Source organism: Haemorhous mexicanus, chromosome 8 (assembly GCF_027477595.1).
Source record: "Haemorhous mexicanus isolate bHaeMex1 chromosome 8, bHaeMex1.pri, whole genome shotgun sequence".
Lineage (NCBI taxonomy): Eukaryota > Metazoa > Chordata > Aves > Passeriformes > Fringillidae > Haemorhous > Haemorhous mexicanus.
The window spans coordinates 9000784-9025758 of NC_082348.1; the positions used below are offsets into that span (position 1 = coordinate 9000784).

The 24975-nt window shown below is 44.0% G+C and overlaps 1 protein-coding gene across 1 annotated transcript; it reads right to left on the bottom strand.

Annotated features, from left to right (window-relative positions):
* Positions 1-563: 563 nt before the first annotated feature.
* SCTR (secretin receptor) lies at positions 564-22612 on the bottom strand. The gene is given in 15 exon segments (XM_059852623.1): positions 564-2779; positions 3792-3833; positions 4012-4150; positions 4244-4335; positions 7008-7077; positions 7614-7674; positions 7764-7917; positions 8742-8874; positions 9884-9981; positions 10285-10388; positions 14214-14324; positions 18508-18634; positions 22123-22221; positions 22224-22280; positions 22282-22612. Coding segments are annotated over 15 exon segments (1632 nt in total). The 5' UTR covers positions 22450-22612; the 3' UTR covers positions 564-2602.
* Between the last annotated feature and the right edge of the window lie 2363 nt (positions 22613-24975).

Here is a 24975-nt window from a genome sequence, read left to right on the forward strand (position 1 = left end):
CAGAAGAAGTTTTCTTGCCAGCAGAAACCAGGACAAGGTCACAGCATCCTAGCTCCAGGGGCTGCCTGCTCCCGGTATCTTCCCAATTGGACGTGCTCTTCCCCAAGAGTTGAGGACTCCAAATTCTAGCTGACATACAGAAGTTTTTATGGAGTTACTCAGCTCTTCATACAACCAAGGCTTGTGCTTGATGCCTGAAGAGAACGCGTTATACAGAATCTGGGAATAATTCATTTTTCTTGGTAATTTCAGATAAAACCAAAATGGCCATGTAAAAATGATAATTTATGCTAGAACTGGGGGTTTCTAAATACAAAAACCAGCAGTATTTTTTTCTGGGGCATGTGGCAGGCCCCTGTACAAATAGGTATCATGCTCAGCCTGGGTTCCTCCCAATCTTGTGCTGGTCCTAACTATGTGCTGCAAGGCTGAGCTCTTAGACTGGCTCATGTGAGAGCCAATAATTGCATCAGATCTAATTAATTGCATGTTATTGTATCTCTGAATCTGTATTTCTTCATTTATGCTGGACGGAGGTACTTGCATTTAAAACAAACAGCTGCTTTGGCTTGAAGGATGAATGTTTAATTCTCAGAGAGGGAACATACAAGTTGTTTCACCCTTCTTGGTCTCATTCGTAGGCCAGAGAGAAAATTAAGGTTACATTTTTTTGGAAGTATCTGACTTGCTAAATTCCCTGGGACGGAGTGAACCCCTAACAAGTTTGGAGGGTCTGCTTGGCTTGGGTGAGTCAGCAAAAAGGGAGATTTTTAATTCCAACCTTCAGGGAGGGGCTTTCACTTCTCCTTTAGTCATAGGACTGATCCTGCTCCTGTTCTTCCTTCCACTTGTTTTGGCTGATTTTTAAAGGACGAAGCCAACTTGAAAGCTTGCTATTTCCAAAAATATAAGTTTAAAGTAATTCCTTGAAACACTAGCCAGTTTACAGCTTTACATCTTGTTGTTTTTTTCCTGGTTGTAAAGAGGTTCAACTCACCTACTGCTGGGTGACCTGCATGAGCCAAGAAAGCCAACCAGGCAGGGCAGGCTGGAGCAACCACCAAGCTCTCCCTGCTGCTGAGTGCCCATCCTCTCCTGGCTGCCCTCTGTGTGCTGCTGCTGCAGCACCTGCTGCACCAGGGAGGCTGTGGGATAACTGTCAGCACTGCCAGTGAAAAAAACATTTTTTTCCTCAATCTCTGAGTTTCAAAGAGAACTAACATCACTCAAAAACCTGCTTCAGTACAGGTAATTTAAGTTTGAATGTATCCTTTGAACTACTCTGCATGTTTGTCTTCTGATAAAATGGCCAAAGCCTGCCATGTAGGCATTTGGTGTGATTAAAAGCTCGTTGGAGCAGTTTTGGCAGAGGGGGTTGGGGAATGCTGCTCAGGCAGCATTTGACATGCCATGCATGTTTTGCCAATGTCTTGTAGGTGATCGGGAGGAGGGAGAAGTGATAAACACCATTTGCTTTCAGTTCAAGTCTTTGCCCTTGAAGAAACCCAGCCAAAAATCACCCCAGCTAGGGAAATGTGGATACAAAATCATGTAGGAGATTTGATTTCATTTGTCAGATGAATTATTTTATCCCTTTCCCACTCAAAACAGGGAAATCTGCTTAATTCTGTCCTTAAGAGCAAAAAGCTGTGATAGCTCAGATACTTTTTGACAGTGTATTACAGTGCACAGCCTTGCAGATTTTAGTACACAGAAGAACTGTAGACTCTAAAGAGATTTTTGGTTGCCACTATGGTACTCTTTTTCACCAGGTAGTTTCTACTGTCCAGTTCAATTGACCTTTAGATGTCTCAAGAGCTTTCATTTCTTCCCTTCAAATACAAGCTGGTCAAGTCTCAGAGGTACAGACACAATAGGGATGAGCTATCTTACTGAAGTTTTTTTGGTCACCTTTGGAATATGTTGTAATAGCTTTGTTACCATTTCAAAATGATACAACTATCCAATTGGACCACTGTTGTTCCCAAGGTCTCCGCTGCTAAAAGAGGCAAAGGCAAAAAAACCTGTCTGAGCCTGCCACTGTCACTGGTGCAATGGATCTGCAGTCAGAGAGGAAACTGGAGCTCAGCTGTGCCTTATGTTCTCAGTGTCCATCATCCATTCATCCATGTCACAACAGAAAGGCTTTGAACCTTGATAAATTCTAGGGATTAATTAATTTTGCATTTCAAACCCATGGAAGCTGGCATGTAACCTTCATCATATAAAATTCAATGTCCTCCCAGCTTCTGCAGCAGAAAAAATAAAGAACATCAAAAAAACACCAGCCTGACTTAGCCTGGAACATGCTGGAGAGCCACATGGAAAATGGAAGGTCACATTTAAGGTAGAACTAGCAGCAGGTGTGGAAAGAAACACAAATTACTGTGGGCAGAAACTCAAGGAAGACCATAATATTTTGGCCCATTTTGCTTTGCAAAATAACCATGGTGCTGCACAGGATATACACGAACAGATGTGCTCCAAGAACCGCTGATCCACAGCCAAGTCCCGCTTTGGACATGGACACAGGACTCCCAGCTCAGTCCATGGGACTCAGCCACGTGTATCTGAGCATGGAGGTACCCTCAGGAGCACAGAGTTAAAGCACACTTGACCTTTGGAGGGTTCCTCTCCTGTGCTCTGCTGGGCTGGACCTCACCATCTGCATCTCTTGGGTCAAGCCGCTTCCTCCGTTACTCGCTGACGTGCTGAGATGCTGTCGCCAGTGCTTGCTTAAATGCCACTGCCTCCATTTTCTCTGAACTTCCAGCTGAACCTAGGTAGAAAGGTCACAAAATACTTAGTTCAGCTAGTTTATGTTGGAACCCTGCACTGCAGAGAGCAGCATAACAGGAAAATGAGAGTGGGTTATCTTTGCAAGGGTTGGGCTTAGTTATTTAAACCCCAGTTTTAGGGGTTAAGGTAGGGCCTGTTTCTTGACACTTCTAGTGATGCTGTTCTTTCAGCCACCCAACTTTCTATTTAATTGCAGGTGAAACTGTTCACAGAATCTAGCTGGCCTTAGGAAGGGTTTGGTTTAGATTTTTCCAGAATTTTCATTTTAAATATAAAACCAGGACATTTTGGCACTCTAAGGTAAAAAAAAAAAAAAAAAAAGCAAATGTTCCTTTCAAAACCATTTTCTCTGAACCCTGTTGAAAGATCAGAGTATTTCAAAACCCTCCTTTATTTTAAAGTGACTTTTTCTTAGGCGCTGGCTTGCTTTTTTTCCCCCCGTCCAATTAGCTCTACATCTTCCAGGTTTGTGTTTCCCCCTCCTCTACCAGCAGCAACATTTCAGAGTGCAAGTTCTAGCCCAGAAGCCTGGGAGTTGTCATGCAACTACAATGGAAACAATCCCTCTACCAGAAGCTTTACCTTATGAGAATCCTAATAAACTTGGACTGGGTATAGCTTTTGATAAATTCCCTCCTAAGGATTGAGTAAATAAAGCAGCCATGGATGGGGTGGCAGATAATGGTGTCATACCTCAGAAGCAGTCAGCTGTCAGTGTGACTGTGTGAGGGATGGTGCTCCCACCCTCAGTTCCCAGACAGTAATAATGTTATCTGATTTATGAAAGGGTTGTGGTAGTTGAGAGGTGAAGTTTGCATCTGGCATACAATTACCTAGGCTTGCCTGATCTAGGAGGAATTTCAAGAGTGATGTTAGGTAGCTGGGAAGAAAACCCTCAGACAAAATGTGTAATTCATTGGGGGATGTATCCCACTGATTAATGAGGCATGCTTCAGCAATAAAAAAGAATGTTATACACACACGAAACTCACCTCACCATTAAGAAAACAATAAAGTACAGCCACAACAAAGCCCTAAAAGATAAAAGAACCGTGGTCACAGGATTGCAGTTTCAGCTTTTGAATGGGGATGAGGCATCTCAAGGGAAATCAGACAGCTTGGCTTTGCCATTGAAAACTCAAGTCTCTTGCAGAGTTATATGTTCTCCCTCTTTTTCTTATTTTAAAGAAATAATAGCTTGTCAAATATTACCTGGAATGATCCAAGAGCCAATTCAAAAAACAGCTGAATTTCCATTGTGCCGCTGCTTGCATCTTCAGGGAAAAAAGCAAAGATGATATAGTGGACCCCAAAGAGAGGGATGAGGAGGAGTGTTGACTTTGCAAGTCTCCTGAGAATGAAAACAGAGGGAAAAGCAGGTGTAGAAGGAGCAAGAGATGCTCAGGTGACCTTGAATGTCTTATAAGGGATGTAAGGGACATACTTGTATTGGTTGAAATCACTGCTCCGTTTTTCAGGGGAGCTGAGCTTCCTCATTAGGATTCTTAAAATGTTGACAAAGAGAATGAAATTAATCTGAAAAAGAAAAAAAAAACAAACAAAACCAAAACAAAGTAAGAACACAAAAGCAACCCACCAAACAACAGACCCAGTATCCACTTAGGTAACTGGTAGGTATCAGCAGAGCCACTTTGGGGGGTTTGGAACAAGCAGAAAGAATAGAGGGGTTGGGTCTGGCCTGCCTGAGTCCATGTTCCCATCCCAGTCTCTGTTCCTGCTGCTCCAGTCTGCTTGGCCACCCTGGGCTTGGATGCTGGCTGCTTTCCCTGCTGGTTTGCTGCAGCTTTAGTTATGGAGATGGTCAGGGCTTGTTTTCCAGGCAAATCACCAAAGGGCAGGGAAACCAGGAGCATGGGTTTGGTCCCCCTGGCTGTGGGGCTCTGACAGCCTCTGCACAGTCTGGCCCACTTTGGATGCCAGCAAAGAGGCAGCCCTGCTGACTGGGACTAGGAGTGCTCTTTGTTCCCTGCTAAAAACACTCCGTGTGGTTTGGGATCACGAGGCAGAGTAGTTAAAAGTGGGGAGAGGAGAGAGTCGACCCTGGAGTTCCTCCTTTTGCATTTCCCCCCTCTGGAAGGGTGGATAGATATCAGATAAAAATGCTGATCTGCTCAGTTTGGGAGCAGATGAGGCAATAGCTGTTTCTGCTCGTTTGACCCTCAGGCATAGAGTGGGAGTTGCAGGGGAGGTAGAGCCGCCTGAGCGTGTCTGTCTGTCTGTCTGTCCCGCGGCCAGCGCCTCGCACCCCGTGGGGAGCGACCGCGGTCTGATCTGCCCTTGGCTTGCACAGCCTGCAGACCCGCACCCCTTCTGCAGCACCCTGCTCTGTGGCTGGACCCCAACCCTTCCCTGAGCCGGGAAACACCAGTGCAGAGGTGCATCCTCCTCATGGGGGGTCCAGCATGCCTGGGAGCATGGCAGCAGGGCTCGGGGGTGTGGGTCTTCCTAAAAAAACTGGGTCTCCTGGAGATGGGACAGACACAGCAAGTCCCTGAGCTCTTTAAAGTTACCGGATGGAAAGGGAGCAGCTGTGACCGCTGAGGGAGTCTGGAGAGGGCTGGGAGTTTGGGGAAGTTGGGGAGGGAGGAGGAAAGGAGTAGAGCTGGGGAGAGATAGAGGTGGAGACCATGAAGGAAAGAAATATTCAGGGGTGGTGGGGAGCAAAGGAGGTTCAGGTCTGGGTATGCTGGGATTTTTAACCTATTAGGCCAGGGAGGAGCCGTGTAGGTTGAGCAGGACTTTTCACTGATAAAAACCACAGGGGAAGGGGGAGCCGTGGGATTCCTGCCCGGAGGAATTGCCCGCGGGCAGCGCAGGAATGAGGGAGAGCCTGGGAGCACAAAGGTGTTTACCGGTGCTGATTTTCTGCCCTTTCAACTGCTGAGGGCTGTGAGGAATACAGAGATTAGATCTGGGTTCTTAAGATCTGGCTGTTTGTTTGGTTATGGGCTTGAGTAAAGCCTCTTTTGAGGAAAACCTGCAGAGCCATGCAGGCAGCTTCTGCCTTCAGCAGCTAAACAAGGCAGGATCAGCATCCTGAGGACACTTGGAAGGCGATAGCGGGTGGGAGCCGCCAAAAGATAAAGATAAACTAAGATTGTGCTTTTTGTCTTGCCTGGGTCTTGTTGGCTTTTATATATTGCTGAGTGGCTCCTAGCATGAGGGTTGTTTCATAAAGAAAAATAAATGCCATGACCTCGTTAAGTTGATCCTAAATCACTTGTGTGGTCTGCTGCTTGTCTTGTGGGGATGCAGGATTGCTCACTGGTCAATAGGAGCAGAACTTTAACCCACCATCTCTGCTGCCTGGGTTTCTGAGAAGTGTGCAAAAAAAATGGTTCTTACTGGAAACGTGAAAACCTCAATCAGCCCTTGGGGTTTCGCTTGGAGTGTCAGTAGGTTACTTGAGAGTAACCAGCAGTTCACATTTCTGGGCTAGGGTTTCAGACAGGTCATTGCAGCATGGTCTGACCCAGAGCATCTTCATCGGGCAGAACAACTATCCTAAGCAGCAGCTCCAGCCCCCTGGTACCTAAGGCTCTGAAGGAGAGTACCTGCAAATGCTCAAAACACAGGTGTTGAGTACCATAGACACCAAACTGCTCTTGTCGTCACTACTGCCTTGCACTGGGCAGGCTCACACTGAGTTTCAATGCCTGTGCCTTAATTCACTGAGCAGTGCCTCAGTGCTGTCCGCTAATATGTGATGCGTGCAGCCTGTGAACTGTTTTCATTCCTGAAAACAAAAGCCAGTGGTCATGTAAGGCAAGTTGGTTTTGGCTTTGCTGAGAGAGGCATTGACCAGCAGACAAAAAAGTAATTGTACTGAAATGTACAGCCACTCATTTCTCCTCCGGAGCTTTCCTTGAAACAGTCCAAAACAAGCTTCCACAAAACAGCCAAGTTCATGTGAAATCAACAGGATGTTGAAACCTGATCTTCTTCAGGCACTTGCTTCTTGGGAGGACACTCTGGCTTTTCTTGTGAATTTAGCTTTGGGCCATTAGTTACTGACTAAGTCCTGCTGAACAGAGTTGCTTAAGCAGTAACTCATGGGTAACACCAGTTCAGACACATGCCTAAGATCAGTTCATTAACACACTTCTAAAGCATGTTGAGTAGATCAGCTGCGACTTCACAGTACTTGAAAATACAGTTTGAATCTGCTTGTCCCAGAAAAGACTTACAAATATAGACACAACTATGGGGCCTCTAATGATCCACCAGGTATTGGCATCAGTGTTAATGTCCCAACACCTGTAAAAGTAGAAGGTGCAGTCAGTTATCAAAACATTGGTATCTTTTCAAACAGGTTTAGTCTGTTTTGCACCTTAGATAGGCCTCTATTCTCTTTTCTACAAAACTAATTTCCTGTTCTCACTGAGTGGTACAACGTGTCTGACAGAAAACTGCCCACCTGCACTGGACAGAAACAAGTCCTTCCCTTAAAGTACAAACACTGCTCAAAATTTGGAAAGGGAAAAGAGAAAGAAACAAAGTTTCACTGTTCAGAAAGTTAAATACAGATACTGAAAACATGTGGTCTGAATTCATACCTGAATGCTACCTCCCACCCTTGAAAATGCTCAAATGGAATTGGAAGCTTTTTCTCGTGTTGCTCAGCTGTACTTCTACTCACACCCACACTAGGATCCAGGCTCCCACCACAGCAGGATGTTGATTGATTTACTTGCTCCCAGCAATTAGAAATGAGCAGGACCCCATGGAACAACGTGCACAGGGGCTGCATGCTCCCCCTGGCATGCTAGCTTCCCCCACTCCACACCACTTACCCAATATTTTCATGGAGCTGCCGAGCAGTGGCCCATGCAGCCACAAAGACCATTGGGGCACCTGCAATTGGAAAAAGCAGTTACTGCTTCACAAGCCCATGCCAAAGGTAGGAAAAACCCAGTTGTCCTCACTGAAGGGAGAACCAGTACCCCATCCGAGGGCGATGAACCAGCAGAGGAACTTCCTTTCCGAGAAGAAGGAAATCACCAGGAGAGTGTGGAGGTACAGTCCTTCCACGAGGAGCCAGCTGTAGTTAGACATGATGCAATATTGAAAGAAGACCATGGTGAGCTTACAGCCAGCCTGAGGAAAGACAGGATAATTAGCTCCTGCCTGGGTTTGTTCCTACCTTCTAGCAGACAGAGAGCTGAAAATTAATCTTGGCAAATAGAGATTTTATAGTAATTAGGGGACTAAATGGGTGTCCTCGAGACAGGGGTTCACATGACAAGAAAGCAGAGCTGGCACTCCTAAATGCATTAATCAACTGCCTCACTAGAAGAACTGAATGTGTCATGGACACTTGGATTCAGGTTACTGTCTCAGGGGAATTTCACTATTACTACCTTCCTAGTACCAGTACCACAACTATCACCTTAGAGAAGGATATGAATGTATTGTCAATCCTTTTTTTTCCCCCAAGAAAAGTAGTTGATAAATACAATCTAAAATGTTCTCAAAAAGTTATTTTTCTGCAACAAATATCCAGCAAAACCAGTGGGATAAAACAAAACAAAACAAGCCTATTTTTGTGCCTCTCCCTAATTCTTACCTTTTAGTTTAAACCATTGACCATCATCTCCAGTGCTTTTCACCCCTCCTCACACCCAAATTTTCAAAATAGTTTGCGGCCAATAAGAAGAAAAAGGCAAAAGCATTTCAAAATTTGGGAGGTCCTAGGCTGTCTAAGTGCAAGCCCTTATCTTATTATCAGGCCTCACACTGCAGTGTAAGTCAACAATACTTAATGTGTTGTCAGAGAAGGGGCAGAGCATACCTCTCTTCTCCCATAATCCCTAATGATGAACATAAAACTGGGATGGAGATTTCCTTCCCTGTAGACTAAATCCTGCTAGGATCCTGCTGGGAAATTGAGGGGTGGAACAAGCTGGTGAGCAGAGAGTTACCGTGTATGCCCCACAGTAATTTGTGTCCTCAGAGGAAAACAGGACGGCATCCTTGATGAAGTTGGATGAGGCTCGCAAAATGAACGACGTGAAGAGGTGCATGTGGATGTAGTTCCTTGTGCAGCGAAGCCTTCTGCAAAAAAAAAAAAAAAAAAAAAAAAAAAAAAAAAAAAGAGAGAGAGATCCAGTGAAGTGACATTCCTCACCAATGTAAGGAACCTGTGGCTGTGAACAACAGGTTTCAATCCTTAGTAGTGATAAACTGACAAATGAAGAACAGTGTAGTTCTGTCTGTGAAAGGAAGACTAATGCATTTCCCAAGAGGGATATCCTAGAGAAGACCTTAAAAAGCTACAGTCATATCTGCTCCACTCAGGTACTAAAACAAGCTGAATGTTGCCAGGAAAATTGTGATTTCATGCCAATATGCTTGTTCTAGCATCCCTCCCTCCCTCCTTTCTGTAGTAACATGAACCCAAGGTGTTTATTCACACCTGGATGAATTTATTTATTCTGCCAGCACAGTGCACTTGTGCCTGCAGTGTTTTCTGTATTAAATCTTCACATAGTCTGTGTCCAGAGGCTGTGCAGCCTGAATATGAATTTGCAAAGTAGTTGGGTTTCCTTTTGCCCAGAGGTGCCGCCCTGACATTTACTGTAAGGGAAATTATTTCACTGAATAAGCAGCACAGTACAAATTCCAGGTTACAGGGATGAGTGAAGATAAGCTGCATGTCAGATTGCTAATAGAAACCTGAAACACTTTACCACAAGTCAGTGCAGTGGCGCTTAGAACAAAGTTTTAGCCACAGCCTCAAGTGGGGAAAAGAGCAGCAGGGAGAAAGACACTCTGCCCAAAGGACACTGAAATCATGGGAAGATCTCATCAGGGAGTTGGTGCAAATGCCATTTGCAACATGCATCCGGCTATTATTTGGAAAGAAAAGGGGAGCACAATATAATGAGCAGCCCTGACATTTTCTGGGAGACCAGGTTCAGAGATAAATTTTGTACTGATTTCTGTAAAGGTTTTCAGATATACTTCAATTTTTAGCTTGCCTAGAAAGTAAATAGAAGGATTTCTGTCAGCTGAGATGACCAGAAGTCCTGACCAAACACAAACCAGAGATGGTTCTCCTCACCTAAAGGAGGCCAGGACCACCAAGGCTATCATCAACGTCACGAGGGAGGTGCAGTATCCAATGGTGTACATGGTCTTCAGGGTCATGAAATAGGAACGCTGCAGGGGAACATATAATCACACCTTTACCTTGCCTGCCTCACAGACATCAGCCCACACCAAAAGAAAGATCCCTCCTCCTATTTAATGAATACATTTTCTTGTAAAATCAGCTAAATCAGCTACTGAAATTTCACCCTGAGCAACCACTTCCAATCATTTGTGGGAAGTATCCATGCTGAAAACCACCAATAGCTATAGCCCCACCTGCGTTAAATCACAACATCAATCAGTCTCTCCTAAAAGTGTTTCTCCCCAGGGCCCCAGAGCAGCAGATCTGTGCTCATGGGCACTCAGACTCACTCTGGCCTCGTTGGTGGTGTCGTTGACATTGTAGCCACAAGCAATGTCAGGTCTCGGGTACGGCTCTGACCAGCCCTCACTTGTACAGTTTCGGTACACAAAACCTGTGTGGTAACAATAAAAAAAACAGAATGGGGTATGACCATTTCCAGATTTATCTTTGCTGTCCTCGGGGTTCAGTCACCATGTAGGGTTGCTCCAAGAGCTGGGAGAGTGTGTTGCCACAGGCAGTGCACTCTGCATAGCTGGAGGCAAAATGCAGCTGAGCTGATTCTGTTGATACTTGCCCAGTGTACTTGTGTGGGTCATAATATTGTTTGCCCACTCAGGGATGACTGTGATGGATGTGTTTTTATTAACTGCAACATAAATAATACTGCTCGGTACATCTGGTGTTTCTTGGCCACTATTCCAAGATCAGCAAACACATGACTTGTTCACAGATTCAAGCTCCACGAAAACCTGATACTCTGCTGAATGCTCCCACCTCCTTACTGTGGTTTGTCATGCTCCAAATAGAACACAAAACTGTAGATGATCACAGATTTTCAGTAAGATTTAAATGAATACTAAAAGTCTTTTCCCCACACTGGGCATTATTTTACACAGTTGATTTCCTTGCTTACTTGCAAATTAAAGGGTAAGAAGAAATTCCCCTCACTTAAGCTCAGCTTCTGGAAAGCTGAGTACTCGAGTTCAACTGTGTCCCTTGGGACTGTCTTCAGAGAAAAATAGACATTTGCAGAATTCAACTCATTTTTCAGACTGGTATCCACAGAGGGCAATTTGCCTGACCCTCTTCTGCTGGGATGTCTGACTTTTAGACTCCTAATGCTGAGTGAGATGAATGCCCAGCAAGCTACACATGGCTGAACATGATAGTTTTGAACTTGTCCACATTTATGTTTGGCTCTAGAGTGGAAGTGGGAAGTCCTGCCCAACACCATTTACAATGTCACTGGAAGAAAGTGGCCCTAGCAGGCATGTATGTTATGTGCTGAAGAGAAACTTTTACAAAGAAGTAAAACAACTTCCCACTGTCCTAGTCACATTGATCTGCCTGGTAAGAATCACACTTCAGAAACATGGAGTGAAATCCTGGCTTTGTTGCAGAGATGGCAATGCTAGCAGGTATTTAAAGGGGACCTGAAACTTGCAGTACAAGCTGTGCCAGAGGGCACCATAAAAGTCCATTTTTTTACCACACATTTAGCCATGAGGACTTTAGGGTGTCTGGCTCTTGCAAAACACCCCTGCAGTGCTGAGGAAACTGAGGGAGATGTGTTTGGCGATGGTTAATCCTCTTTGGAGCCCTGCTGGAATTGTCAGGACAGAGTGAGGGCTCCTGCTACCTCTGAGCTAATGCTGGTGACCTGACAGCATGTCTGCACTTGATTTGAACTCACCTCTGTAAACTTGCAAGGCACAGCAAACAGGCTTAGAACCCTGAGTGGAAAGAGCTCTGGGTGTGTCCTTATCAGACTATTATTCTGATGTTTTTCTGAACACCTTGTTCCAGCTTAGCATCTTTGAAAGGGCCAGGCTTGCTTTATAAGCCAGGTTTTTTATGTTTTGCTGCAGTGCAGCAACAACAGGAAAGAAGCAGCTCTCCCAAAAGGTTCTCCCCAGCCTGTCTTGGCACCCAGCAAGGGGGTGGTGTGGTGGCAGATTCTCTACTTCAGCATGAGCAAAGCACTGTGCTTGTAAACAAGCCTGTGGCTGTTTTGTGCTCGAGGCTGTCAAAGCAGATCAGACAAGAGGTGAAGTTCTGTGCTGGTGTGCACACACTATTGCATTACATGCAAAGCACAGGAGATTGTGCCATATGACTGTACATCATATGGATGGGCACAAGGAAAATTTTTACAATGCTCCTGGGTCATGGGTGACATACACACTGGGGAAACTGCATCATGCCCCACTCAGAGCAGACTGGGAGTCTGCAGTCTGTCTTAGGATTTGGCTTGGTGTTTACTGGTACTTTGGAACTTCCTAGGCAAGAAGGAACTCTGGTTAAAGGGATGGCTGTGGGACTGGGGCTATCTGACGTAACCTTTGCCTCTGAATCCTCATGATTGTCACACCTTCCTTCATTCCTTGCCTAAGACACCATGCTCAGTTCTGTTACTTGGTTCCAGATAACTTTGTTTCTTTGGTCTGCTATGTAGAAAGGGACCAGACAGTCTGGTCTAGATCCAAGTCTAGAAGTGAGCACAGAGACCAGGGTTTGGGCAGAGCTCAGAGCCATCCACATGGCTTAACATAATGGCCTTTGGCATTTGTGGCTGCCCATCTGCTTTGTAAGTGGTGAGGAGAGAAAACCTTTGCTCCTCTTTTGAAGCAAGCAAGTCTTTTTTTTTCTTTTTCAAAATTGTTTCAAACAGGGCAATGACTGTAGCAGTAAATAAACTCTGAAGTCACAAGCCAACCACAGTATAAAACCAAAACAGAAGGTGGCCATGAGAATGAGGGTAAACTATTGCTGACTTTGACCCAAAATGCCAGATGCAGAGACTGAAACAAGATGCTAATGATGATGGACCAGGTCTTGGGGTTCTGGTTTGTACACTGTCATTCTGATTACTGTTTATCAGCTTCTCGATAAGGACGACAACTAAAGTTTAAGCTGACTCTCTCCAAGATAAGGGAGTGAACATCTGAGATGTAATTATGACCTTTGGATGTACAAATTCCGGCTTTCCTCCCCGGTGAGAAGGACAGAGGCAGGGAGCAGTTCCCTCTAGTGGCTGGACCAGCAGGGATTTCAGTTCCGGCATCTGAGGGCCGGGATCACTGGGCTGAAGTAGATGCCAGTCGGATGGTTTCCTCAGCCATCTAAGCCTTTGTGTAGTTTATCCTTTGGCTTTAAGGGCTTAAGGGCTCAAAGGGCAGATAATGTTCATGTGTACAGAAAGTAGCAAGGTTTTTATTTTAATCTGAGTGGCTCATGTCTGATTTCATTTAAAGAGCACTAAGTGCTTCTCCTTTGAGTTATGTAATCTTTATTAGACAATCTAATACTTTGTCTCCTGTTCCTCCCTTCATAAAATGAATCTGTCTGCTTTTCTGCAAGTACTGGACCTCATTAATCTGTGCCCTATAACTGAAGAATACAAAACCTTCTTCTCATTTGAATCATTAACTCCCTAAAGAGAAACATAAACACATTTCTTAGGCATTACTGAAAAGCAGAAATGAACAGAAAGCAGGCTTACTTAATAGCTCATGATTACCGTAGTCTACTGGGAGTAAATTTCACTTCATTTCTAGCTTAGATATCCCAGAAAAAAAGGACAAAAAATATTGCTTGAGCTCACCTCTGTTGGAGTGAATTGTTTGGTGAGCCATGAAACCTGAATTTCCATGAGATTATGTCACTTGTATGGATCCTGTCACAGGCAAGAGAGAAACCGCCAGAGCAGATTTCCTCTTAATGAAGGCAAAAAAGGGGATCTTTTCTGCCTGCTTAGCTGGATGTTTTGCCAAAGCTCGTGTGAACCTAATGCTGTGTGAAGTTTTGTCCCCATCAAGCTCCTCTGGGACCAGCCACTGGCTGTAGGAGTTATTAAAAGGCAAAGATAGAAATAAACACAGAGCCTGAGTGGAGAAAACCCTTTTCCTTGAGAAACCATGCTAAAAACCTGATTTTTCAGGATAGCATTTAATTCCTGCACTTTTTTCTATCTGGCTAGAAAGTACAAACACTTTAAAGATCTTGTTACTGTAATTCCAGGCTTTTTCATGTTCACCTTAGAGGGGGAGACAGACCTGCTAAGTAACTATTGTTCTTCAAAAGAAGGAGGGGAAAATATTCATTTCAAGTTCAGACCTGAGCATGGCATCTTTGTGAAGAAATAAAAAATAAAGTGCTTAATAAATAAGTGTTTAATAAAAACATCATGGTGAGAAAAGCACCATTTTAGCATTACCTTTTTTCCCAGTCAGCATCTGAAAGAATTCAGGGCAGTGAGCATTGACAGTCTGTCCCACAGTGGATGAAGGCCAGCAGCTCATGTTGTCCCACATTCCAGCACATCTGCCTGGGGGGGACAACAAGGAAATATCATAGAGCATATCCCAGTGACACAACACCATGAAACTTCTTCTGGCAATGAAACACTGGGAGACATCTCCAAGCATCTCCCACAGACCGAGGCAGCTACAGGAACAAAGATGCTCAGTGCTCTGAAAAGCAAGCTGGATGAGACAGTGCAAGTCCTGCTGAGACCTGGATAGGACAGAGCAAGTCCTGATTGTTTCAAATCAGCCTCATCAAGCTCCCAGACCTGTCCCATTCTTGTCATTGATCCCACTGGTCTCTACTAGACAAAGCATAATATAGAGCACAATCAGGCCTTTTGCTACCTAGCTGTTTGCTGGTAACTACTGAATGGCCCTGGAAAGATGAAGGAAATCAGATGGGAATTTTTAAATTTATTTTCAGTCTTTCTAAAGCTTTCACTTTGAGTCATCCTAATCTTTTCCTTACATAATATTTTTGTAAATATGAAAAAATGCAAGTAGATGACCTGCTTGAGCAGGGAGGTTTGACCAGATGAACCATAGGTCTTTTCCAACCTCACCCATTCTGTGATTCTGTGACTAGGAGTTTAAAAAGCTCCAGGTTGATACTTAAACCACAGATCACTTAAATCACAGACTATTCTGAGTTGCAAGGGACCCACAAAGAGAGTACAACTCTTAAGTGAATGGCCTATTTGGGGATCACACCCACAACCTAGACATTATTAGGGCACTATGCTCTAACCAGCTGAACGAATCTCACCATACTGGAGAAAGGATAGAGAGGAACAGCATCAATGTCTTTTATTACCATAAATACTCCTCTCTTTCACTGTGCTCAGGCTGCAGTGAAGTGAACAACACCAACACACCACTCACTGAGCTTGGCTGCTCAGACTCACCTCATTTCTCTCAGTTAGGTGCAAGGGCTGCTTATTTTAAGGATGGGCTTGTCATGGTCCCCTCTCACAGTCATGGAGGGAGGGAGACTTTTCCAGCTGCACCCTCAGCTTGACTGCATTGCTTCTGGCAGGGTTGATAGAGATGCATCAGGGAGCTCATCTGGTGGCCAATGGAGCAGTGTATGATGGTGATCTCTACTTAGACATCTTACTTAGGTGCTGGATGCTGGTATGGATTAATTTTGGCCTGAGGTGCAGCGTGTTAGTGGAGAAGACCTACATTTGATCTCTTTGTACCAAAGAGAAACTGCAATCCTACCATTTCTTATTCTGCTCTTCTCCAGATACAGGTAGAAATCATTCAGACTCATTCCCTTTTGCCTCCACTCCCTGTCAATGGTTTTAGCACAGCCTTCTTTGAGGTTTCTCTGACAAAACAGGGGAAAAAAAGGCCACTGGGGCATGTCAGGACTACCCTGTGTCTGCTGTATCCGGACGTGTGCCGTCTGCCCTGCATGCTCCCTGAAAGCTGAGGGGAGGAAGTGCTGACCAAGCACTCTCCTCAAACACTTCATGCTTTATAAGGCCAACCTCCATTAGGCTGACAAAAATATTTACATTTCTAGAAATGTATTGATTTCCTTCTGTGCAACAGTCCTAGTGCCTGAAAATACAGAGCTGCTCACAGCCAGGGCGGCACCTCAGCCCTGGTGTCCTCCCTGTGCCAATGTTTATAAGTCTTGGAAAGGATTTACTTCAAAGCAAAAGTTTAAAGGCAAGAAAAGCATCACCTTAGGTGATATTTATGACTTAACGTGCTGCATTGTTTGGTTTATCCAACCTTCATGCCAACACCACAGGCATAAAACCCCAAAATCAGACCTAGTGCATAGAAAAACCTGGCAAAATTGTGTTGGGTGGTTTCCATCCAGGAAGAGAAAACAAAAACCAGCTGAGCTACTCTTCCTATAGGTGGGCTTCTTGCCACTCATGGATAAATGCCGGTGTCTCCCATCCCCGGCTAGACAAAGAGCCTCAGGGTGGAGAAAAAGCACAGCAACATCTCCCTCACAGAGCCCTGTGCTCTTTGGGATCTCCCTCAAACAGCACTCAGAGCATTCTCCCAGCAGCAATACACGGTGTCACCATGACCAGGGGTTCCAGGTCTCCAGTGGCTTCCCTGCCCTGCTCCTTGCTCCCAAGAGAATTTCCTTGTCTTCACTCATGCACTAAAAAGGGCATAACTGTGACTTGGGTTAAGTTAATATTCCACTGCTCCCTTTCCCAAACTAATGTTATCATAAGGGCAGAGTTCCTTTTCCCTTTTACTGCTGGAGGATAAGAAACACTCACTGCTCAGGTATTTGGTGCCTGATTCCCCAGCAATGAATTCCTTTGTGCCATCTCCACAGACATGTAAGCACTGAAGCAGAGAAGGCATGGTGGGAGCTTGTCCCCTACTTTGTCCTTTTTCCTGCCTGTGCCAGTCAAAGCTGTAGGTGTAGCTGTAGCAGGTGCAGGAAGGATAAGGTGTGGAAGGTGCCCCACACCCTGTGAAGCCACCTTTATTCCTCCCTGCATGACCCACCAAGGATATGCAATGAATTCTTCAGCTCTGTTTCTCTCTTCTTCAAACTGAAATACTTGTATGGAGTTTTCTCCACATGGACTTCAGGCATGCAGATACCTTAAAGGCTGGAGGTATTTTCAGGTATGTTATTTCCCAGGATAGAAGCATTACTCCCTAATTTACCAAGGCAACAAACCTCTCTTAGAGTTTGAAAGAATTTTAGGTAGAATTACCCCATTTAAAAATTCCAGTAATGAAAGGCCTTGGGTGAATTTTAAGGTGTGGATCCAGTTTAAAATTGGATTAAATCTCTGCTGAGAAGCTACTTTTTGACTGAGATAAAGCAAGACCATCTGTAAAATGGTACTGCCTGCTAATGCTAGTGCAGGTCCACACTGGCACAGTCCTGTAGAGTTTTACTTGTCTGCATCTGCTGTGGAGCTCTGGTGCCAAGGAAACACAGAGCTGAACATTAGAGCCATATCACAGGATCAAAGTAGAAAAAGAAATAGGCTGACAAACCACCCTGCTCTTCACTGAAGGAAACAAACTATACTGATTTATTCATATCATCAAACTTCTTACATGCAATGAGACAGATCTACCTTATGGAGTACCTGCCATAAGGTATCCTGTCACTGCCATGCAGCTGTACTGCCCTGAAGCTGTGCTCACACCCATCAGTCTGCAAGGGACAGGGATAAAACAGTAACAGAAAAATGCAAGGTATCCAAAGAAACCAGCAATTGATCTTCCCTCTGAGTTCTGTCCTTGGGCCAGGTCATAGTGAGGCTGTTCTGGGTCTCCAACACTCTCTGATAGAGAGGAAGGCTTTGAAACTAAGAAAACACCATAACTAACTCCACATGGTAGCCTATCTGTGGCCAGGACAGCCTGCACACAGCACATCTATGGGAGCTCCTTCCCTTCTCATGCTGGTAAGAACCTTGCCCATGTTACAGTGCACAAAAGTCAGAATCAGTTCAGTCTGTGAGATGTTGTGAGTGACACAACCCCATCCTCAGTGGTGATAGCTGGTCACACACTAAAAATAGTCATGTGTTGCCTACACCCAATGTTCCCTCTGAGATGCTGACCCAGCAGCTGCCTGGGGGAAATAGCACGCAGTTCAGAGGCAAGGTTTAATAATCTCTTGCACATGACCCCAGTTGCTCAGCTGTGAAAGCAAAGCTGTCTACATGATGAGGACTCAGTACCACAACTTTCCCAGGCCAAAAAGCTCCTTTGTATGATGATAAATCCTTGCTGAAATTCAAGAGTTCTGTTAGGTGACAGTAACTTGGAACAAGGAGGAAGCAATGAGGACCTTCAAGCCACGTGATTGAAATATTGGCTGCTGGTCTTCATTGATTTTTAAGGTAAATATAATTAAGTAAATTTGCAGTTGCCAGGGTGACTTTTTAAATTATCCTTTTCCAAGAAGACATGATTGCAATTTGCAAGACTTTGTTGCTGGTGTGTTCCTTAGTTGTGAGGATTGCAGTCAAGCAACTGGGTTAGAAAGTTCCCACAATTTTTCCTGTCACAGTAAGGTCAAAATCCCACTCTCAAAGCCTTGTAACAGATCTTACCTGTTTTTCTGCTCTTAAAGGAGAGATGTATTCTAAGTGCATACCTCCTATGGGAAGGGATGCCAGGGTATCTGAGTTTGAGGCACCCAGTTCATGTGATAGCAGGTTTTATCATGTGCATTTGTTCAGCCTTTACCTGAGCTCAGGAGCAGATCATTTTCAGTCGTTCTGTTCCTTGCCTCCAGGGAAAGAGTCTCCACACACTTTTCTTCCTCCCTTTTCAGGACGCTCAGAAGGTCACAGACAGGTGGAATAGCTTTGATCTACAAATTTTAAAAGCAGTGGAATCACTTTTCCTCTTAAAACTTATAAAATCTCAACTGAATCTATCTTTTTTATACTCATATTCCCCATGCAAATCTATCACTTGATTGTGAGCAATATTTCCTTGAAATACAGAAAATTTTCCCAGTTAAGTCTGCATTTTTGTAGTAGCAGCAGGCGAACACAGACTGAGTTTATGTCTTCTCCCTTTTGCTGACATTACTGACATTGAGAAAAATGTGTTATTCTGCTAAATTAAGTACATGAACAGGATGCTCTTCCAAAAGACTGCAGAAACATCCAGGACACTGCTGGAGATAGAGATCAGTCACTCACCCATGGCTGTGTTAAATCATACACCTGGCAGCTCATTTTCCTGTGCACAAGCGATCCAAATATGCCCACTGCTTGCAGACCACCCAAGCCTGTTTCCCTGCTACCATCTGGTAGCTGCAGGAGCCCACCTAAAAGCAGAATCTCACCCAGATTTTAGCGAGAACCTAGATGATAATTTGTCCTAAGGTCCTTTTCATATCTTCCCAGCTTTCTTTCTCATAAAACCATGTGGAAATGTTAATGTTCACTCAATCCTGATGTAGCAATTAAATGTGTGTTTATGTTTTATGCAGCTGGACCAAAATGAGTGAAAAAACCAAACAGCTACAGACCATTAAAATGACAAATACTGAAAATCATTACAAAATTATTTGCAGGACAGGGTCTTAACAGTTACGTTGTTCAGGAAAAAAGTATTTTTACCCTTTGCAGGGTAAAAGTTATTTTTACCAGTGTCTATTCTTTTTGACACAAGAAACCTGAATATAGGTGGATGCCCATTATAACTAATTAGATAGTTTCTTTCTAATGGATAAACCCAAAGTCTTTATAAATTCTCACTGTGGAACTTTTATGTACATATACATAAATACATATGTATGTACATGCATAATGAAGAGATTAGAAGCCAGTCATCAGGCTCTATTAGTTGAAAATTATCAGATAGACTTTGTTTATGTTCTTTTTTCAAGAAAGTTAACCCTGCAGCATCACATTACTGCTCAACCTAATAAATCTTGTAGCATTGCCGATCACTTTCAGATTAGATTTGGGAGAAAGAACAATCCCTGAAAACCTTGTAATGAGAACTATTGCTTTTCTACAATTAAATTTTAGCTATCAGACATTAGAGGCCATATTCCCACTATCTGGGCTGGAAATTTTTTGAGTATTGTATTTGTGAACAGAGTTTGATCTTTTCAGCAGTGTTATCATACCTCATCTAATTGGTCTGGTGTGTAAACTTGTGTTTAACTTCAGTATCCTCCTCCCTTGTCTTTGTGCATCATGAATGAACTAGAAATCATCTAGTTTTGCACAATGTAATAAATTTTCTGGAATCACACATGCAAAGACTTTATATGAAAGAAACTCTCTTCTGATGCCAGGATTTGAATGCTGAGCATTTGAAGTGGCCAACATAACCAGTCTGGGTTGTTAAGATGATACTGAACATATGCAAAAATAAATGCTAGGAATCATGCTAACAATGATCTCAGAAACAGGGGAATACTCCATCTTAGAAAAGCCTCTACATTGTGTGGGCACTGTTTTCCTTTAAGAAATGTGGGTCCGAAGAAAGTTTTTGTTTTAGAAAGATTTAAATTCTGTGTTATTTCTTTATGGCTAGAATGAGGCCACACAGTTTTAGCACACACAGCTGTGAAGGTCACCCTGATGATCTAATACAGCATTACTTTCTTACACTAAATGTGTTGTTCAAGCAGGAGTACAGCATAGGTAGTGCCTTACATTTACTGTTTTCCCCCACAAAGTGATGTCCACCCTATTCTTCTAATCAGCTGGATACCACTCCTGGGAATAGAGGTACACCTAAAAGGATTTTAAGCCCAGGGAAAGCAGAGAGCTTCCAGGTGTGGGTTTAAAGACCTTATTTTCAACCAGCCCTGTCCCTGAGCCAGTCTGTGCCAACACAGGCATCCGAGGGAGCGGGCTGGGTGCGCGCACTCGGATGTTTGCGGAGCGATGCGAAAGCTGCTTCCCATGGCGCGGCCGGATAACCCCACTCTGCCACCAGCTGTGCTCAGTCTCACTTGTGTTTACCATCCACAAGTGGGAGCAAACAGCCTGCCTCCGCTGCTTGAGAGCAAGGAGGAAAAGGGGCTCCTCTACGTGCTGTTTCTATGTCTCATCCTAAACAGTTCCCTGAAACAGTTGTGATCTCCTTGACACTTCACCAGCTACTAAAAGGATACTTAACTCTATCCCAACTGAAACCGAGATGGAGAGAAAGACCTCTTCATATTTTGTTTAAAGACAAGATACCAATCCCATTCCAAACAGAGATAACTGCAATAAATACATCTCCAGAACGGGCAGAAGGCTGCAATATTGATAGCAACAGCCAACACAGCTTTTAAAGTGTGAAATGAGTGGATCCAAATATTATCCAGAATTCACAGCCATTTCATTTTAAAATAAGTAGATTTATTTAGTATAATAAGAGGATTTATGGAGCAAAAGATGCCTGGCAAAATCAAAACAGGTATTTTGAAACATTAGAAGAACCAATAGAAATAGGTGCTCTTGGGGACACTCTGAGAAATGACATCTATTTACAGAGTCCTTTAGGTAGTACTAAGATCAAGAAACCAAAATTACAAGAAAACCATCACAGTCACAATTTTTATTGCAGAAGATGATCAAAAGGCAAAAGGTTTGAAGATTGCATCCACTCTGCAATTAAAATGTCTAAGCAGAGCTCAGGTTTTCTCACAGTTGGAGCCAAATTCCCTACTGGGACAAAGAAATTGATTTTTCCATTTGTTGCAATGAAACAGTGATTTGATTCTTTCCTAACTTCTCACACCCAAGCCAGACATATTTCACCCCTTGTTTTATATGCATTCAAAATCTGAATAACCTAAGCAGCACCTGGAGATCACAGCCCAGGTTCCACTCTCCATTCTGACTGATCCAAGCACCTGGAGCTCAGCAGTGACGATCTGCCACATAAATCTCAGTAAAGTGATAAAGCTAAAAAAAAGAAGACAAACTTTGTGATATAAACATGGCTTCACATTCTTTCAATCTGAGTCCAGGGAGGCACTGCTAGACGTGGGCATTGCCCCTTAAGGGATTGATTGCTGGTATAAATCAGTAAAGCTTCTCTGAATGGAGTTAAATCTTTTCTCCTTCAACACAGCATCTTGCTGTGTTTGTCAAAGTATGTTAGTAACACTTCTGTCTTTATAAAGGTGGGGAAACTGAGGCATCCAGCATCTAGTCGTCTAGTCACTGTCAATTAGTGAAGGAAGCAGCAGAAGCAAGAAGAAAATTTTAAAATCTCACGTTCTACACAGATCTTTTTAAACAGAGACACCACAACTTCATGGAGTAGAGGTGCTCGGCATTACTCAGATAACATGTGATTCCATGCAAACTGGAGTAAATAGATCTGAGCACCTACCGGGACAGCTGAAATCCAGAAGAACACCCAGATGGACCACATAGTCAATCACAGTCTGTTTTCTTCATCCCTCATGCATCAGAGGTCAGCAGACTGTTTGTATGCTCTCCAGCGTGGCTGCTAGCTCTTTTCACTTCATCCTTTTCCCTCCTTGCCTTTTTCCCTTCCCAGCTTTGACCATCCTCAGCCAATGTTTCTCTCCAGCTGCTGAGCTCTAGAGAGCATCAGCAGTGACAGGACCCCCTCCCCCTCCCGTCCACCCTGCAACTCTCCTCCTCCTCTGCAGAAGCGCCATGTCCCAAGAATTACAGCACCTCTCTTGAGCATGTTCCTACTGTTGTCTGCCTCCCTTCCTGGCTATTATTCACTGCTATCGATGGGTGTCGCTGGGCAATGATCGTTCCTCATGCTCCCACAATAAGGGACCAAGCAGGACTCGCCTGTAAGATGTCAGCTCTGTAAGATGGCAGGGGCAAACAATCACGGGGAAGTACAGCCCTGGAATAAGTGCTCTGCTGAGAAACCAAGTTGGAGGAATGTTCTTCGGGCTGCCTGCACTGCTTCTGCTCTCGATAGCTCTGCACATGCTTCCTGCAGGGAGCACACATCCCTGAGAGGCAGAAATCAGGAAGCTGGCAGAGCCTGCTGCAGGTGAGCCAGCTGCCTGCATGTCCCACCAAGCCCAGCTGAGCACAGCTGCCAGAGCCAAAGACAACTTCTAGTCTGGGATAAACAGAGAATCTGCTCTTCCCTTCCAGGGAGGACTCCAAATACTCCCTAGATTTCCTCCTCTTATCCAGCATCTGAAGAAACAGCCAGTCTGCATTTCATCCAAATGCTGTAGGCTGCAAGGTGTCATTGTATTTGGATCCCACTGGTACCTTGTTTCCAAGATATAGATTTCAGACATCCTGGCTTTTGCAAAGATAGTTCCTTGGCAGTCCCCTCACCTGTCAGCAGAGCACTCTTTGTTGTTCCTGGTTTTGTTTCTGTGGCAAAAAGGGTCTGTGTGCTTAGCTGGGTGTGAGCTCCCAGCTGCCAAGGCCGGGACTCCAAACCCTTGCTGGTCACATTCACTTCTAGCACAATACTGAATACAGCTTCAAAAAAGAGCCAAAGTTTGCATCGTGTACCAGTGCTCTTCCTCAAAGCACGACAGTCCTCAGCTTGTCTCAAAACATCTTTTACCACCTATTCCAATTTGCCACCACCAGACAGGTGAAATTTAATGAAGGGCTGCCCAGAACACAGATGTGCTCCAGGTTTACCAGTAAAGTCAATGACTAGGAAAAATATATGGCTAATTGCCCGTGCACTGAAAATCCTGCCTTTGGATTAAACAAGTTATCCACTGAGCAGCACAATGAAGGAATTTGGGTTGCCTAGCAAGTGCTGCCCTTTCCATGCTCATCCTGGCTCCAGCTCATCTCTATATGTGCTCATGAAGATCGCTGAGCTGCAATGCTCCCTCTTTCCCTGCACACCACCCTCATCTCTCCCCACAGTCCCAGACCAGCAGTCAGGCAAGCAGCAGCATTTACTTAACCCCACACTGGCTCTGTCCTGCTCATCCAGCACACTCACACAGCATCCTTTCCCCCCCAAATGGCAAATGCTTCAGTCTTCCTCGCCCCAGTCCACACTAAACTTGTAGTGATTTTCATTTCTTGAAGGTATCTGCTCCCCCACAGAGTTTGGTTGAAAATATCAAAGGGTTAAACAAACTGTTAAGAGGGGGCCTGAGAGGCAGACAGACAATAGTCGCTGTATAGTCTGAAGAAACCACACTGATAATGCTGCATCATCTCGGTGGGGCGCCAAGTCCTTCTCTCTCTTCCTTTGGCTGAAGGAATATTTTATTATTCCATTCATTTTGCAGCATCTTCCCCTGAAAGCCAGCACTCTTTCTTGCATTTATGTAATTGAGAGAGCTTTGCTTCTGAATGTACTTTGGAATGTGGCACTTTTTCCAAAATAGGCCCAGGAGTCTGGAGAGTCAATGCTGGATTTAAATGCCAACAGTGTGAATTAATATTTTGTGATCCTCCCACTTTATTGACATGCAGGCTGGGTGTTTGAAAGAAGATGAATATAAAATAAAACCTGGGAGATTCTCACCTGTGCAAACCACTGCTTGACTCACAGCAGATGTCAGCCCAATGGGACAGACAGGGAGAGCTGGGAAACCTAACAGCAGCAGCAGACTACAAAGAATTATTACCAAGAATTCACAGAGCCCCAAATGAGGTGTTTGTTTAATTAAACAATAGCTGTGTGCATTTGCTTTTATACCTGCTATGTATACTCCTTGTAAATTTGTCACAGCTGGAATTTATTTTAAGTCTGATATCTAAACCAGGAAAGAAACATCTGAATTTGTTCCCACCATTTCAAAACACTTTTCGCTTTAACTTTAGGAGTAAATAAAAGAAATTGCTTTGTACTATTCTGATTGTAGGATTGTTTACTTATCAAACACTAACCAACTTCGACTATAAACATTTATTTATTAATGCTTAAAAATTCCATTAGTCCTTGAAACAACTAAATTTTCTCCTCCCTTTGCTAAATAATTAAATTGTTTGCAATGACTTTATGACAGCTTGACAATCAGGCCACACAGTTTTCATCTGACACTTGGAATACAGAGACAAAACTGAGGCTAGAATCACCTACTTAAACCCTGGTTAACATTTTTTATTTATATCAGCCTTCCCAAGGAAATCTGAAGGTTTGTTGGCTGATAACCCACTCTTTTCACCTACCTTTTCCACGCGCAGGAAACTTTACAGAGTGCTTCTCCAGAGGTGCATCATGTTTAGACCCTCTGATGTGGAAGCAGACATGGTTTTT